Source organism: Salvelinus fontinalis, chromosome 29, assembly GCF_029448725.1.
Source record: "Salvelinus fontinalis isolate EN_2023a chromosome 29, ASM2944872v1, whole genome shotgun sequence".
In the NCBI taxonomy this organism is placed as follows: Eukaryota; Metazoa; Chordata; class Actinopteri; order Salmoniformes; family Salmonidae; genus Salvelinus; species Salvelinus fontinalis.
Genome location: NC_074693.1, coordinates 43,147,174 through 43,163,618, shown reverse-complemented (window position 1 = coordinate 43,163,618; position 16,445 = coordinate 43,147,174). Strand labels below are relative to the sequence as shown.

Here is a 16,445-nt window from a genome sequence, read left to right as displayed (position 1 = left end):
CTCAAACGGTTGTCAAGGAGAATGGTCACGTGTGTTTGTGAGCAAAGGATCACTCGTTTGAGCCGGGTACAGGGACAGTGAAGGAAGATATGCTTTAAACCAGTTTGGATGCCAGGATATCATATTGATAGCCTGCTTAAAAAGACTGAGTCTCGGGCTGATGTTGAAAGTAGAGATCAGTTTGGATTCCAGTGTATTATATTGAATAAACACTGAAGCGAAATTGAAGCAAAATTTGTTTTATTATTATATTTTCTTTCTTAAAAAAATCTAGTTTCAGCATAGGAGGAAGCCATGGAAAACCCAAGACAAAGGAAAACAATCAAGCACAATGATCGGACAGACAGAGTGGACATACCCCCAACATCTCACATACAACAGTGCTTACAAAGAAAATGTTGGCCAGCACATACTTGCGTTGTATATACAACGTAAGCGTCTGTAAGCAAGAAAATCCAATCAACCCCACCCACAGATGTCAATGCAGTCAATTATCAACCCTAAAGACAATTTTGGTCCTCTTTGTAACCCTAGAGAGCATTGATTGTCATAACTTGGCATCACATTTGTACTGTACAACATTCAGATTGTCAATGCAGACACAGAGAACTCTGACATAAGACTGATGCTCTGTAAAGTTTGTCTTCAGGTCCTGAGCTAGAGTGCGTCAGATGGTCTGCTGTTCACTCCAGCTAGAGGTATGTCCACTGTTAAAGGGGATGAAGAACCAAAGCACATACAATACAATGTTTAAAAATGACACAGGCCAGGTGATATCTACAGAGAAGATCATTTGCTTCAGAGCAAATCACTTTGAGTACAAAAGAGAAAAAATGTCATCATCAACACTGCGCTGATTATATGGAATGCTTAAAAATTTTAATATCAGCTTTTTGGAAGAAAAAAATGACATCCTGTTATTTCATTTCATATACTTTGTATATTTTCCCTCGGGTTTTGCATATGTAAATAATAAAGAATTTAGACATTCACAAAATAAATATATATATATATATATATATATAATTGAGATTCAAAACATGTTGGTCCCATTTTTCATGAGCTGAAATAAAAGATCCCAGAAATGTTTCATTGGCACAAAAAGCTTATTCCTCTCAAATTCGGTGCACAATTTTGCTTACATCCCTGTTACTGAGCATTTCTCCTTTGTCAAGATAATCCATCCACTTAACAGGTGTGGCATATCAAGAAGCAGATTAAACAGCATGATCATTACACAGGTGCACCTTGTGCTGGGGACAATAAAAGGTCACTCTAAAATACCACAGAACACGATTGCATTTTATCGATAGCAATTTGAATGCACAAAAATACTGTGACAAGATCCTGAGGCCCATTGTGAGGCCCATTTTTTTAAGGTATCTTTGACCAACAGATGCATATCTGTATTCCCAGTCTTGTGAAATTCATAGATTAGTGCCTAATTTATTTATTTAATATGAACTGTAACTGAGTAAAATCAATGAAATTGTTGCATGTTGCGTTTATATTTTTGTTCAGTATATACTATATATATAAACAAGATTAAATGCCTTAATGGGGAGATAGGAGGCTAGTAAAACATGTTTTATTTTTCCTCCGCATCTCTTTCTCTCTCCCTGCATCAATTCTGCAGTTATATACAAACAGGTTTGTGATTGGATTGTCCAAGGGGACAGGAAAATGCACATTTCCATAGTAACACATTGCTGTAAGGCCATGTGTAATGAAGGGGAATGCACACCTAATCAACAATGTGATAATAAGGGTGGAATCTGGAAGAAATTCCAGAAACGTCAAAACAATCTGAACTGTCATTTATTCTCCTCACAGACTTTACCAATCAAGAGTTTGAACCGGTGTACCTTTCCGTATAAGGCACTCTTCAGAAAAGATTTCCATTCATCGTCCTTAGAAAAAGAAAAAGTGGAGACGGCGTGCAGAAAATTACACATTTTCTACTCAACAAGTCTGATTTCATTGCATTCTCCCACATGAGTTCCCATCTCCTGTTTTTAGTTTCCTGTTTTTGTCTCTGTTAGAATTGACACAAGTCTGATGAGATGTACTGGTAGGTAGAGAATGGAGTAGTCTAACTGGCACGTGTGGTAGGGGAGATTCCTGGTTATCCAATGGCTATTCTCCTGGTGGGGCGGGGTTTAGGAAGGGGGCGGGACTACTGACAGTAGCAAGGTAGGTAGATAGTTCGATAGGACCTCAATAGAGTACCACAGTATGAGTCATAATACCCATAAAAGCTAGCGGAAAAACAAGGAAATGGTTCCAATCGTTTTTCCACCATACATTTGTCCCATAGGGAATTTTAGATACTTAAAATAAGGGCTGTGTTTTGTGTAGGCTTACCCTGGCGTGACGTTTTGATAACTGTGTAAATCTCTCTATGACAAGGTGACTTTTATCAATATGTTTGCCTGCATTTGCCCCCTAAAAATGTCATGCTAATTAGCTTCTAATGTGGCTATCATAAAGAACTACAAATTCCATGATGATCTGGACGAGACTGCCGAATCGAGGCAAAGGTAACAATCTCTGGATTAAGTATCTAACGTTAGCTAAATTTAGTAATGAATAAATTGGCAAAATGTATCTAAATTGATAATTCTGTGAACTGTCTTGTGCAAGTTTTAAATTGACACAATACCTGTTAGCAAAGTGTCAGTTAGAGATGACGTGTAGGAGCTTGCAGGGATTTGTAGTCTTGCATGATGTCTACTTTGATGCTAATTAGCATTTTCAAGTCTGAGAGTAAATAGAACCGAATATATTGATAAAAGTCACCTTGTCCAAGAGAGATTTACATGGTTATCAAATGTAACGCCACAGTACGCCTACACGAAACCACCCTCATTTTAAGTGTTTCTAAAAATGGATGGTACAAAAACGGTTCAAACCATTTCCCTGTTTGACAGCTAGGTTTTATGGGTATTATAACACCTCCACTGTGGAGCTCTATTGGATCGATGGAGCCTTCACCAACACATCACAAAACAATCCCTTGAAGGTCAAATGTAGGCTCGTGACCAGAACAGCTGTGAGTAAATAAAAATATCCTGCAGGAGCCAACATTTGGCCTGTTTGTCGCTCTATATTTCAAAAATCCATTGCTTTTCAAAATCAGATTATCATTCGGATAAGGAAAAGGAAACTTAGTTAAGAAGTCTTTTTTTATGTTGATTCCAATAGTCCAGCTTTGGTGGGAGAGTCCAGGCCTACTAGGCCTCCGTGGGCTCTGTCTTGATCTGGATGAAGGAGGACGGGAGGTGGAGGGTGATCTCCGGCAGCTCCTGGAGCCCCTTGACCCCCAGCATGTGCTCTGGCTGCAGAGCCATCTCCCCACGCACCTCCAGCTCCTCCACAGGGGTAAGGCCCTCGCTGGGGCTGCTTCCCTGGGCAAGGTGTCCGTTCACTGGAGACTCGCTGCCAGTCTCTCCCTGGCTCTGCCCAAGACTTTGATTCGCCCCAATGATCACAGTCCTGTAGGTGAGCTCTGCTTCCCCTGCCTCCATCCCAAAGGACGGGTCTCCATTAACCCACGACTGCAGGTAGTAAGGGTCCAGCATCTCCTCCTTGATGCCGTGCAGGCCATGGAGGAGCTCGTCACCACTCGAGGACTTGAGCACGGTGGCGATGACTGTTCCTGGTTGCTGGGCCACCATGGGCTGACCAGTGGCCGCGTTGAGGGTAACTAGGCGGGGGAGACCATTGAGGGAAGCCGTGGTGGAGTTGATGACCCCCGTGGTGGAGCCCAGACTGGTGACCAGAAACTGGGGCTGCTGGTGTTGATGGTGGTGGTCCTGGAGGCTGCCTGCTCCGGTGGCCAAGGAGGCCGTCTGAATGGTGAGGACATCTTTTCCCCCCGCGGTGGTGGAGGGGACAGTGTGGAGGATAATCCTGGGCGGGGAAGAGTGGCTGGAGGAGTCACCATTGGACAGGAGGGGCTGCAACTGTCCGGACGATGTCAGGACCATGGGAACGGAGGTAGCCATGTTGATGTTCCTGAGGAGAAAGAGGAGATCAGGTCAATCAAATGTATACTATAAAACCCTTTTTGAATCAGCAGTTGACACAAAGAGCTTAACAGTCAGGTTCAGACTCCATTTGACACACAGAATTAAATAGAACACTATTCTAGTGTAATCTACTATAGTATAGAACATATCTTTAGGGACACAAGTAGCTTCCAGCATGTTACATACTGTCATTCTATATGAGCTTTCAAAATCTGATTGCAACAGACCACACCTAAGTTGTGAAAGGTATAACAGAATACGCAGCAAATAACTATTCATTATGTTATACAGCCTTCAGTTCAACAAGAACAAATAGCACACAATACATTTATGTTGAATGGACTCTCAAGAGAAGGCCCAAAAATGTTGTTTTCATTTCTATTTCATTGTTTTAATCATATTTCACTGATATCATGATTATTTTCAATGACATTCTGATTTAATCTCTTCAGTTTGTGTAGGAAAGGAAAGGGTTAAAACTGAGGAAATAAAGATGCAAACAGGAATTTTCTTTGGTGGTCACTAGGGAGATAAATCTAGCTAGATACAGTTGAAGTCGGAAGTTTACATACACCTTAGCCAAATACATTTAAACTCAGTTTTTCACAATTCCTGACATTTAATCTGAGTAAAAAGTCCCTGTCTTAGGTCAGTTAAGATCACCACTTTATTTTAAGAATGTGAAATGTCAGCTTTTATTTCTTTCATCACATTCCAAGTGGGTCAGAAGTTTACATACACTCAATTAGTATTTGGTAGCATTGCCTTTAAATTGTTTAACTTGGGTCAAATGTTTCGGGTAGCCTTCCACAAGCTTCCCACAATAAGTTGGGTGAATTTTGTCCAATTCCTCCTGACAGAGCTGGTGTAACTGAGTCAGGATTGTAGGCCTCCTTGCTCTCACATGATTTTTCAGTTATGCCCACAGATTTTCCATAGGATTGAGGTCAGGGTTTTGTGACGGCCACTCCAATACCTTGACTTTGTTGTCCTGAAGCCATTTTGCCACAACTTTGGAAGTATGCTTGGGGTCATTGTCCATTTGGAAGACCCATTTGCGACCAAGCTTTAACTTCCTGACTGATGTCTTGAGATGTTGCTTCAATATATCCACATAATTTCCCTTTCTCATGAAGCCATCTATTTTGTGAAATGCAACAGTCCCTTCTGCAGCAAAGCACCCACACAACATGATGCTGCCACCCCCGTGCCTCACGATTGGGATGGTGTTCTTCAGCTTGCAAACCTTCCCCTTTTTCCTCCAAACATAACGATGGTCATTATGGCCAAACAGTTATATTTTTGTTTCATCAGACCAGAGGACATTTCTCCAAAAAGTATGATCTTTGTCCAAATGTGTAGTTGCAAATCGAAGTCTGTCTTTTTTCTGGCGGAGCAGTGGCTTCTTCCTTGCTGAGCGGCCTTTCAGGTTATGTCGATATAGGACTCATTTTACTTTGGATACAGATACTTTTGTACCTGTTTCCTCCAGCATCTTCACAAGGTCCTTTGCTGTTGTTCTGGGATTGATTTGCACTTCTCGCACCAAAGTACGTTGATCTCTAGGAGACAGAACGCGTCTCCTTCCTGATTGGCATGATGGCTGCATGGTCCCATGGTGTTTATACTTGCGTACTATTGTTTGTACAGATGAACGTGGTACCTTCAGGTGTTTGGAAATTGCTCCCAATGATGGACCAGACTTGTGGAGGTCTACAATGTTTTTTCTGAGGTCTTGGCTAATTTCTTTTGATTTTCCCATGATGTCAAGCAAAGAGGCACTGAGTTTGAAGGTAGGCCTTGAAATACATCCACAGGTACACCTCCAATTGACTCAAATTATGTCAATTAGCCTATCAGATGCTTCTAAAGCCATGACATAATTTTCTGGAATTTTCCAAGCTGTTTAAAGGCACAGTCAATTTAGTGTATGTAAACTTCTGACTCACTGGAATTGTGATACAGTGAATTGTAAGTGAAATAATCTGTCTGTAAACAATTGTTGGAAAAATTACTTGTGTCATGCACAAAGAAAATGTCATAACCGACTTGCCAAAACTATAGTTTGTTAACAAGAAATTTGTGGAGTGGTTGAAAAACGAGTTTTAATGACTCCAACATAAGTGTATGTAAACTTCCAACTTCAACTGTAGCTTAAAGATTGACTAGGTCCTCAGAAGTTCGATAGAAGGCATATGCCATTCAACCGTATTAGAGCAGATATTTGGAGTGACAGTGGAATCAACCAATCACATTTTGACTTGTAATGGGTGGGACCATTTTCATAAAAATGTATGGAAACTTCCGCCCTCTCAAAGGCAGACAAGTCACTGCGCTATCGCGAGCAGCAGTTTTCCCATGGTCTAATCTAGCTAGTTTTTGTTGTAGGCTTGTGTGCGGCGGCAGCTGCAGTAACAGGTGTTATCGAAGAGGATGTTGATGCTAATATGTTAGCTTCGCCCTTTTCAAGATTAACTTTCAACAAGAAGTAAACTTTCAAATCATTATCATCTAGTGAGTGGAACAGTTTTTTTTTTATTGCAGCTCGCTTGCAGTTGAAAATAATGTGTTATACATGTGAAACAGGGTTGGGCTCAATTCAGAATTGACTGTCGTTAAACTCATGAGTTGAAATTAGAATTGAAATGGCCACACCCCACACAGGATGTAGAATTTTAATAGAGTAACAGGAAGTAGAATTGAATTCAGTGCAATTTCACTCAGTCATACTTCCAGTGTGACCTCGGGCAAGTGACTCTGAACTTACATTGGCTAGCCCCAAGTTTTTAATATTTTGCTATTTGCCTCATGACCCCTTCATGCTTTGTTGACTACGAACTTTCTTTACCCAACCGTGGGACAGACTATGTTTGTTCCCACACTCGGGACTCTGACTCTCTATTGGTAACACAGACTTTTGGCCTCCCATCCTATTCTAACCACCTCTCGCCAGCTTTGTACTCATGTTACCTTATGAAATTGCTGTACAATATGATCTTGTTGCCATCTGCTGCACATTCAAATGTTATAAATCTGCACTGCAGAGCTCTCACTGTCCTATGCCATGCCTTGATTGTATTACTGTTGATGATATCTGGAAATGTGCATGTACACCCTGGCCCATCTACTGTTGCTAGCCCCAATTCTGACTTGTGCTCTGATATCTGCTTCACTGACGTCTGCTCTCGTAAAAGCCCGGATTTTCTGCACGTTAGCACGAGAAGCTTATTACCTCAAATGGACCAATTGAAAGTGTGGATTCACAGCTCCAATCCAGATGTGTTGGTCATTACTGAGACATGGTTAAGGAAGAATGTTTTGAATACTGATGTTAACCTTTCTAGTTATAACCTTTTTCGGCAAGACAGATTTTCCAAAGGTTGGGGAGTGGCAATCTTAACCGAGGATCACCTTCAGTGCTCGGTGGTCTCCACCAAGTTGTCCCCAAACAATTTGATGTGCTGGTTTTAAGCATTAAACTTTTAAATAGCTCTTTGTTGACTGTTGCTGGGTGCTATCGTCCTCCATCAGCACCGGCCTGTACCCTAACTGCCTTAAGCTCTCTCCTGGTCCCTTACACTAAGTCTGAATTTGTCATGCTCGGTGACCTAAACTGGGACATGCTTAAACCACCTGACCACCTGACCACAAGTCTTAAAGCAATGAGACTCCCTAAATCTTTCTCAGACTATTACCAATCCCACAATGTATGACTCCAGACACCCAGAAAAGGCTACTCTCCTTGATGATATCCTCACAAATAATCCTGATAGGTATCAGTCTGATGTTTGCTGTAATGACCTTAGTGATCACTGTTTTACAGCCTGTGTTCGTAATGGCTGCTCAGTGAAACGACCGGTCCTGATTTGTTATAGATGCTTGCCAAAAAACAATTCCTTCATGAACTGGCCTCTGTACAATGGTATAGAATCAGCTTGATCCCCTCTGTCGAAGAAGCTTGTACCTTCTTTTTTGATATTTTCAGTGGTATTGTTAACAAACACGCCCCCATAAAGAAATTGAGAATTAAAAAGAGGTTCAGCCCCTGATTTGATCATGATCTTGCAGTGGTTACTCCACCTCAAGAATTGCATTTGGTGAAAGGCTCGGCACATGCATACCCAGGCTGACTGGCTCTCGTTCAGGCAAATTAGAAATAACTCAGGCTATCCAGAAGGCCAAGTTAGTTACTTTAAGGAGCAGTTCTCTCTCTGTGGGTCTAACCCCAAGAGGTTCTGGAAAATGGTTAAAGACCTGGAGAATAAACCCTCCTCCTCACAGCTGCTCATATCCCTTAATGTTGATGATGTGGTTGTTACTGACAAGAAGCACATGGCTGAGCTCTTTAATCACCACTTCATTAAGTCAGGATTCCTATTAGACTCAGCCATGCCTCCTTGCCCGTCCAACATTTCCTCATCTTCCACCCCTTCTAATATGACTATCCACGATGCTCCTCACCCTTTTCCCCCTGCCCCGCTACAAAGTTTCTCCCTGCAGGCAGTCACTGAGTCCAAGGTGCTAAAGGGCCTCCTGAAACTTAACCCCCAAAAAACATCTGGGTCAGATGGTTTAGACCCTTTCTTCTTTAAGGTTGCTTCCCCTATCATCGCCAAGCCTGTCTCTCCTTTCTGGGGAGGTTCCCATTGGTTCAAAGGCAGCCACGGTTCATCCTTTATTTAAAGGGGGAGATCAAACATATCCTATCTGTTATAGGCCAATTTCTATTTTGCCCTGTTTATCAAAAGTGTTGGAAAAACGTGTTAATAATCAACTGACTGGTTTTCCTGATGTCTATAGTATTCTCTCTCTGGTATGCAATCTGGTCTCTGCTCAGGTTATGGATGTGTCACTGCAACGGTCCTCAATGATGTCACCATTGCCCTTAATTCTAAGCAATGTTGTGCTGCTATTTTTATTGACTTAGCCAAAGATTTTGATACGGTAGACCATTCCATTCTTGTGGGCCGGCTAAGGAGTATTGGTGTCTCTGAGGGGTCTTTGGCCTGGTTTGCTAACTACCTCTCTCAAAGAGTGCAGTGTATAAAGTCAGAAAATCTGCTGTCTCATCCACTGCCTGTCACCAAGGGAGTACCCCAAGGCTCAATCCTAGGCCCCATGCTCTTCTCAATTTACATCAACAACATAGCTCAGGCAATAGGAAGATCTCTCATCCATTTATATACAGATGATACAGTCTTATACTCAGCTGGCCCCTCGGATTTTGTGTTAAATGCTCTATAACAAAGCTTTCTTAGCATCTATCAAGCTTTCTCTGCCCTTAACCTTGTTCTGAACACCTCCAAAACAAAGGTCATGTGGTTTGGTAAGAAGAATGCCTCTCTCCCCACAGGTGTGATTACTACCTCTGAGGGTTTGGAGCTTGAGGTAGTCACCTCATACAAGTACTTGGGCGTATGGCTAGACGGTACACTGTCCTTCGCTCAGCACATATCAAAGCTGCAGGCTAAAGTTAAATCTAGACTTGGTTTCCTCTATCGTAATCGCTCCTCTTTCACCCCAGCTGCCAAACTAACCCTGATTCAGATGACCATCCTAACCATGCTAGATTACGGAGACATCATTTATAGATCGGCAGGTAAGGGTGCTCTCGAGCGGCTAGATGTCCTTTACCATTCGGCCATAAGATGTTCCACCAATGCACCTCATAGGACACGTCACTGCACTCTATACTCCTCTGTAAACTGGTCATCTCTGTATACCTGTCGCAAGACCCACTGGTTGATGCGTATTTATAAAACCCCCTGAGGCCTCCCTCCCCCCTATCTAAAATACCTACTGCAGCCCTCATACAACACCCGTTCTGCCAGTCACATTCTGTTAAAGGTCCCCAAAGCACACACATCCCTGGGTCACTCCTCTTTTCAGTTTACTGCAGCTAGCAACTGGAACGAGCTGCAGCCAACACTCACACTGGATAGTTTCATCTCTTCTTTCAATGACTCAATCATTCAATCATGGACACTCTTACTGACAGTTGTGGCTGCTTTGCGTAATGTATTGTTGTCTCTACTTTCTTGCCCTTTGTGCTGTTGTCTGTGCCCAATAATGTTTGTACCATGTTTTGTGCTGCTACCATGGTGTGTTGCTACAATGTTGTTGTCATGTTGTGTTGCTACCATGCTGTGTTGTCATATGTTGCTGCCTTGCTATGTTGTTGTCTTAGGTCTCTCTTTATGTAGTGTTGTGTTGTCTCTCTTGTCGTGATGTGTGTTTTGTCCTATATTTAGGAAGCCTTTTGCCTTTTGGTAGGCCATCATTGTAAATAAGAATTTGTTCTTAACTGACGTGCCTAGTTAAATAAAGGTAAAAAAAATAACATTTAAAAATAAAAGATAGCAAAGAATATATCTAATTTTTCTGGAAACAATGTTCATATACTATTTTAACCTTAGTGCTTAGAATAGCCAATTATATTTCCAGCAATCATTTCATTTGTTTGGCCTCTTTTTTAAGGCCTTGGGATCAACTTGAGGGTTAAATTAATGCATTCTGGGAAATGTAGCATTTTCCTCGTTTTTAACTAAATCTAAGTGATTCATGAAATATAATAACTCTGAATATTTGAATACAGGTTTTGTTTTCCTTGATCATTCATTTGAAGATTTTGTCCTGAAAATCAATTGTTTCATCATGGTCGTTCCACCTCAAAAAGCACAAGAAAGAGGATTTGACATCCATCTCAGACTGTTCTGAAATCCTTTCTGTTTTGTTAGATAAGATTACCATTCCTGCAACATTATTTTGTTGAAATATAATTTGATCGCCAGATCTCATCTAGTGGTCAGGACCTGGTAATATCAGGATGTAGGACGGGACATAAACCTAAAAACCTAACAAACTCTGAACAGCGGGAAAAAAACACCAAATTCACTGAGAATGCATTACATAGGATAAATAAACAATATTCTGAGTCACAGCTCCATCCTACTTGTCAATAGAGAACGAATACTGTATACTAGTTGTTTGGTTGGGATTGGAGTGGTGTGTTGGGGGTCCGTTGGTGGCTTTTTACTATTTCTTTGGGTTACTCGTGTCAAACTCATTGTTAGAAAAAAGGTTGGTCCAAATCGGATGTAAGGTACTATATTTACTAAATATTTTATGAATCCTATAAATTAAAATGGCCAATTTGGGTGCAATCAATTTGCTTAATTTCTCAGAAATAATTTTGCAGGAATGCTATTCTTATCTGTTTCTGACTACAGAAAGGATTTTAGAACAATCTGAGATGGTGGGTGTCCTGGCTTCCTGAAATTACATGGAATGACCCAACAATATTTTATTTGCATGCATATAACAACATGTTTGATGCACAAAATGTATATTTGTATAGACTATACTTAATGTAGAATAGACATTTGAATTTCACAGAATTCAATTATATTTACTTGAATTCAAATTGCAATTCTGTATCCTGTTAACTACTTAGATCACTGGTTACCTTGTATGCTGAACATTTAACATTTTAGTAATTTAGCAGACACTCTTATCCAGAGCAACTTAAAGTAGTGAGTGCATACATTTTACATACTGGTCCCTCATGGGAATCGAACCCACAACCCTGGCGTTGGGACACTATGTTTGCCAAGGGAAATAATAGTTGTATTATGATTTGGAAATGATTAACATAATGGTTGTGTTTTTGTATTCTTACGATTTGAACCTACTAGCTTATTATGTCAGAGTGAAAGGGGCTGCTTCTTCTTTAACATGATGCTGTGTGTGTGTGACTGCTATCTTTCCATCTGTCTGTGTTTTACAAAAAGTGCGTTCTCCTAAATGAAGTACGCAGGTACTGTATTACAGCCCCTGTCCTTTCAGCATCACGAGCCTGCCAAGCTCACATCCTTTGATGTGTCACTATTGTTGTTTTGGTGACAGTGTGATAGTGGTGGCGTTAGGCTACCATAAGTTAAGTAAGCAATGAGGTTGTAGTTGCTGGTAATGCTAGTGCGGGTGCTGTCTCTGTTTTTTGAGATTTGGGAGTTTGGTACACTGTTTTGGAAGATTTTTTCCCCAGGCCTAGGTCCAATTGCCACGGTTCACTATGTTACGTGTGTTTGTGTGTGCGTGTGCATGTGTGCATCTGCGTGTGTATGGATATGCGTGCGAGTGAATGCATGTGTGTGTACATATGTCCATCCATCTGTTACCTCGAGTTGTGTGAGGAGGCCGGCACAGCCGCCCCCTGGTTGGGCTGCAGCACGTGGACCGTCTGGTTCATCTGTTCTGCATGTGTCCCGTTGACCTCATGGTACAGCCCTCCATCCATATCAATGGGCTCTCTCTTCACTTGTTTTACCGATATAGGATGGCGCCCATGAGCATGGTTCTTTCCGTGACCGCCTCTGGGGCCTCCACGGCCACCCATTCCCCGGCCGTGATGGCTGGGGCGCTGACCCCCGTAGCCAGCGCTGAGTTCGGGGCATGTGTCCTCATCATCTATCACCACTAGGTCAAGAGGCATCTCTTTAAACTGGTAGACCAGCCGCTGGCCCTCCACCTTAGCCAGGATACCGCGCTGGTAGTAATACCTTAGGAGGGAGAGTAGTCACAGTTAAGGTAAGATCAGGATTTAGTTGTCCCTTTTGGAGGACATTTTGTTTGTGGTATTGAGCAAACATGAAGTAACATTACAAACAGAATAATAACGGGCTAGGTTTGAATAAGGTCCACCTTGAATACCTTGAATAAGGTGACACGGGAATAGATGACTGCTTTTCTCTATTTCTTCTATAACCTGGTCCTTGATAATGTTGACCTCATATGTGACTTCAAGTCCTGGTACAAAGGATGTCTGGGGTCCATAATAGCCTTTTGTGTGGGCTCTTCTATTTGTAGATGTCAGCCAGACTTGTCTGCCTGACACCCAGTGCCTTGCTCACTGTATTAAAACAGTATGCTTCCTTGATGTTATAATACTGCCTTCGAGATGAGGATGGGGGCGAGTTGAGATTTTGTTATTTCTGCACTTGAGGACGACACTATGCAGGTGCAACACCATATGCTGTATGTGCGGTTTGGCGTCTATGTGATCAAGAAGCACTTGTTATATTTTTTTACTTTCTGTAGTGCTTTTTACTGCAACAGGTGCACAGACATTTTAGCATACCCTTCTTAACTGTGCAGGCCAATTATCTATTTCTATTGTTATGATATGAGGGGTAGTTTTGTACAAAAGGCTGGGAAGTATTTGTAGTTAATCATATCAGTAATGTCAGTTCATCATACGAGAGCTTTGAGGAGAAGATCAGCTCGAGAGAAGGCAAGTGAGAGAAAGCTCCAGCCATCCTTGTGTTTTCCCACCAGTTAGCGTTCATCGTGTTAGCCAAGGCCAGTGTGCGTCCTTGTTGATATACCACACACACACACTTTGGTTGAAGCAAGTTAGTTGCCTTAGCCCATCCGTACTACATACAGTGTGCGGTGCTGTTCCATGCCTGTGCATATTCAGCATTTATTAAACCACCTCAACTGGAATCCTACCCGTCTGTCATCTGTGCCCTTAACAGCACACAGGAGCGAACACATAAAGTAACACTTAAACCTAAAGAATATACAGTCCACCAAGTCCTCGCTTACAAGTTTAGTGTTAGAACATAGACAAACACACTACCATGCACTTTCACAATGCATCCCCAGATGGCAGCACGAACTAGAGTCAAGGGCTGAAGTTAGAGATAGCGTTAGCACAATGACTGGAAGTTTATGGGTATCTGCTAGCATGCTAGTAGATACCCATAGACTTTCAGTCATTGTGCTAACGCTAGTGAGCTTCGGCTCGCACAACTACCTCTACCTCTAACTTCCTTCATAATGGACACAGAGACATACAAATGCTATCCACAAGTTCATCTGACTCCGGGGAAGTAGATAAAGGGCCTCACTGCCAAAATCCCAAAGTATCCCATTAAGTCCAAAGGTGGGAGCTGTCAGGATGATTGGCAATCTGTAGGCCAGAGAACTTGGCCTACCAGTGTTTGATGTGGTTCTGTGTTAGTTAGCCTCTTTAGTTTAGGAATGACTCTTTGTAAGGAGCGGCAGGTAGCCTAGTGGTTAAGAGTGTTATGCCAATAACTGAAAGATCGCTGGTTTGAATCCCCAGGGTGGGAAAGTCTGTGTAAGACACATCTCGTTTGAATGCATCCAGTTGTGCAATTGACTAGGTTTTCCCTTGTAGTTTTCTTTTTTGTATATATTTATTTTAGGATCACCACTTTAAACAAATACTAATCTGGTGGACGATCAGGGGAGTCATGACTGTGCTGGCCCTGGACCTAAGGTAAGGTGGCTGTCTCCCTGGGCACATGCATTCAATACCTGGTTGCATATGCTTACTTCTCACATTTATGAACACGTCAAATCAGGTTGCAGACCATGTAGCTAGGCCTAAGACCCCTAAACATAACGAGTGCAGCAAAATCCGTAGGCTAGTTATTGGTTTCCGAACACTATGAACACTATGTGTAATAACACTCCTCTCACCTGAGTGCCCTGCCCATGGTTTCATAGTTCATGTCGGGTTTGTTCTTGTGCTTGCCCCACAGTTTGGACACAGCCTTGGAGTCCACCAGCTTAAAGATGCCCTTCTCCCTCTGCGTCCACTTGATGTACTTGGGACAGGTGTTCTTGTCCTGCAACAGGGCCAGGAGGAACTCCCATAGGTAGATGGTGTTCCCTATGTAGGGGGGAGAACAGAGGAATTTGCCATTTTAACATGTGAGCCTAATACAGTACATGTGAGCTTGGAGCTCTACTACACCCGTCCATAACTAATTTAAGCATTGCAGATGTTTTACCTAACAAATGAAAAAATAGGCAGAGACGCAATTACAGCCCTCCCTCCCCATAACCTAAATTAATGAATTTGCCGTTCTCCTCGTGTGTGTGTGTGTGTGTGTGTGTGTGTGTGTGTGTGTGTGTGTGTGTGTGTGTGTGTGTGTGTGTGTGTGTGTGTGTGTGTGTGTGTGTGTGTGTGTGTGTGTGTGTGTGTGTGTGTGTGTGTGTGTGTGTGTGTGTGTGTGTGTGTGTGTGTGTATCTAGGGTTGGAAAATTGGATGGGGCTCTGGCAGTAGATTACTCATGTTTGTGAAACGGTTAGGACCAGAAGTGTTTAGAAACAGCAACCCCTCCAGCAGCCACTTGTATATGTGTCCAGCTGAACCAACCCCCTCTCCCCATCCCCTCTCTGTGCTGTGCAAGGGAACACACAGCCGCAATTACAGTTATTTCCCTGTGAGACACAGCACTTTGAGAGTACCCCATCAATTAGCAAGCTGAGGTCCAACCCAACTGGACGACATGGGCTGCTGGTTGCTGATTGCACCACTCTACAGGCAGAAACGTGCACATTAGCCCACAGAATAGGCCAAGAGAGAGACCTTGATTTCGATTGGCTGTTTTTTCAAGAGGTGAGTCAGTTGAGACAGGGCCAGGAGAGACCTTGATTTTGATTGGTTGTTTTTTTTAAACACGCTGGTTGAGAAGGGGCCAGGAGAGACCATGATTTCAATTGGCTGTTTTTCGAGAAGTGAGCTGGTTTAGAAGAACGCTCACCTTTGCCCTCCTTGCTCTTCTTCTTGAATGGCAGGCTGGGAGTGGTGATGGGGGAGCATGGACGCACCGCCCGCGGCTTGCGCACTAAGACAGGAGAAGTGTTATTAAGGTCAAAACTGTGACACCAAATTAAGCACATCACTGTCAGTGGGTAAATAAAAACACTGTCACTGTGCTAATAAGGCTGTAAGCCGTGGCTAATAAGCAAATATATTTACCAATGCACTCCTGTGTAACTCTTAAAAAATCTCTTCGAAACATGAGTGTAAATTGAATATTTTAATCTAGAAGGTTTAAAAACAAGACTAAATAACATTGTTTGGCAACCTAATGTTTTGTCACACTACAGTCCAGGAGGACCCCCCTGCAGTACCTTTGGTTTTCCTCTGTGGTTTGGACACGCTCCTCTGAGGGATCTCGTCCATGGAGGATGTTTCCTCGTCCAGCGATACATCCATGCAGCCATTGGCCTCCGGCCGAAGAGGGATGTAGGTGTAGTCAGACTCCAACATGGTCCCATAGGTGTGAACTACAGCAATAGAAAAAAGTAGTACAGTCAATATTACTCCCAGTTATGTAATATTATGAGACTGTGAACTAAAGCAACAGCCAGAGATAATTATGGGAATTAGTGAAAATACTACAAATGAAACTGCCTACAAACAGCCTTCATCAAAAACGTGTACGTTTTAACGATGTTTTGAAAGTGGTAAATGCTTTGAGGTAGAAATTGGATTCAGTTAACAAACAAGTGGTACCAAACGATTTAAAAAATACTCCTTCCCCTAACCTCCCTCCTAGCAAATTGCAACAACAAAACAACAATAATCGTAC

At 42.3% G+C, this 16,445-nt stretch overlaps 1 protein-coding gene across 3 annotated transcripts in view; it reads right to left on the bottom strand.

Annotated features, from left to right (window-relative positions):
- Positions 1–266: 266 nt before the first annotated feature.
- LOC129828024 (ETS-related transcription factor Elf-4-like) overlaps positions 267–16,445 on the bottom strand; it is an 85,065-nt gene continuing 68,886 nt past the window's right edge. For all 3 annotated transcript variants that reach the window (XM_055889427.1, XM_055889428.1, XM_055889426.1), the window contains 5 exons: positions 15,985–16,140; positions 15,612–15,695; positions 14,541–14,733; positions 12,209–12,589; positions 267–4,017 (listed from right to left, as the gene is read on the bottom strand). In XM_055889427.1, coding sequence (XP_055745402.1) covers positions 3,234–4,017; positions 12,209–12,589; positions 14,541–14,733; positions 15,612–15,695; positions 15,985–16,140 — 1,598 coding nt within the window. In that variant the 3' untranslated portion in view covers positions 267–3,233. The remainder of the gene's footprint in view (positions 4,018–12,208; positions 12,590–14,540; positions 14,734–15,611; positions 15,696–15,984; positions 16,141–16,445) is intronic.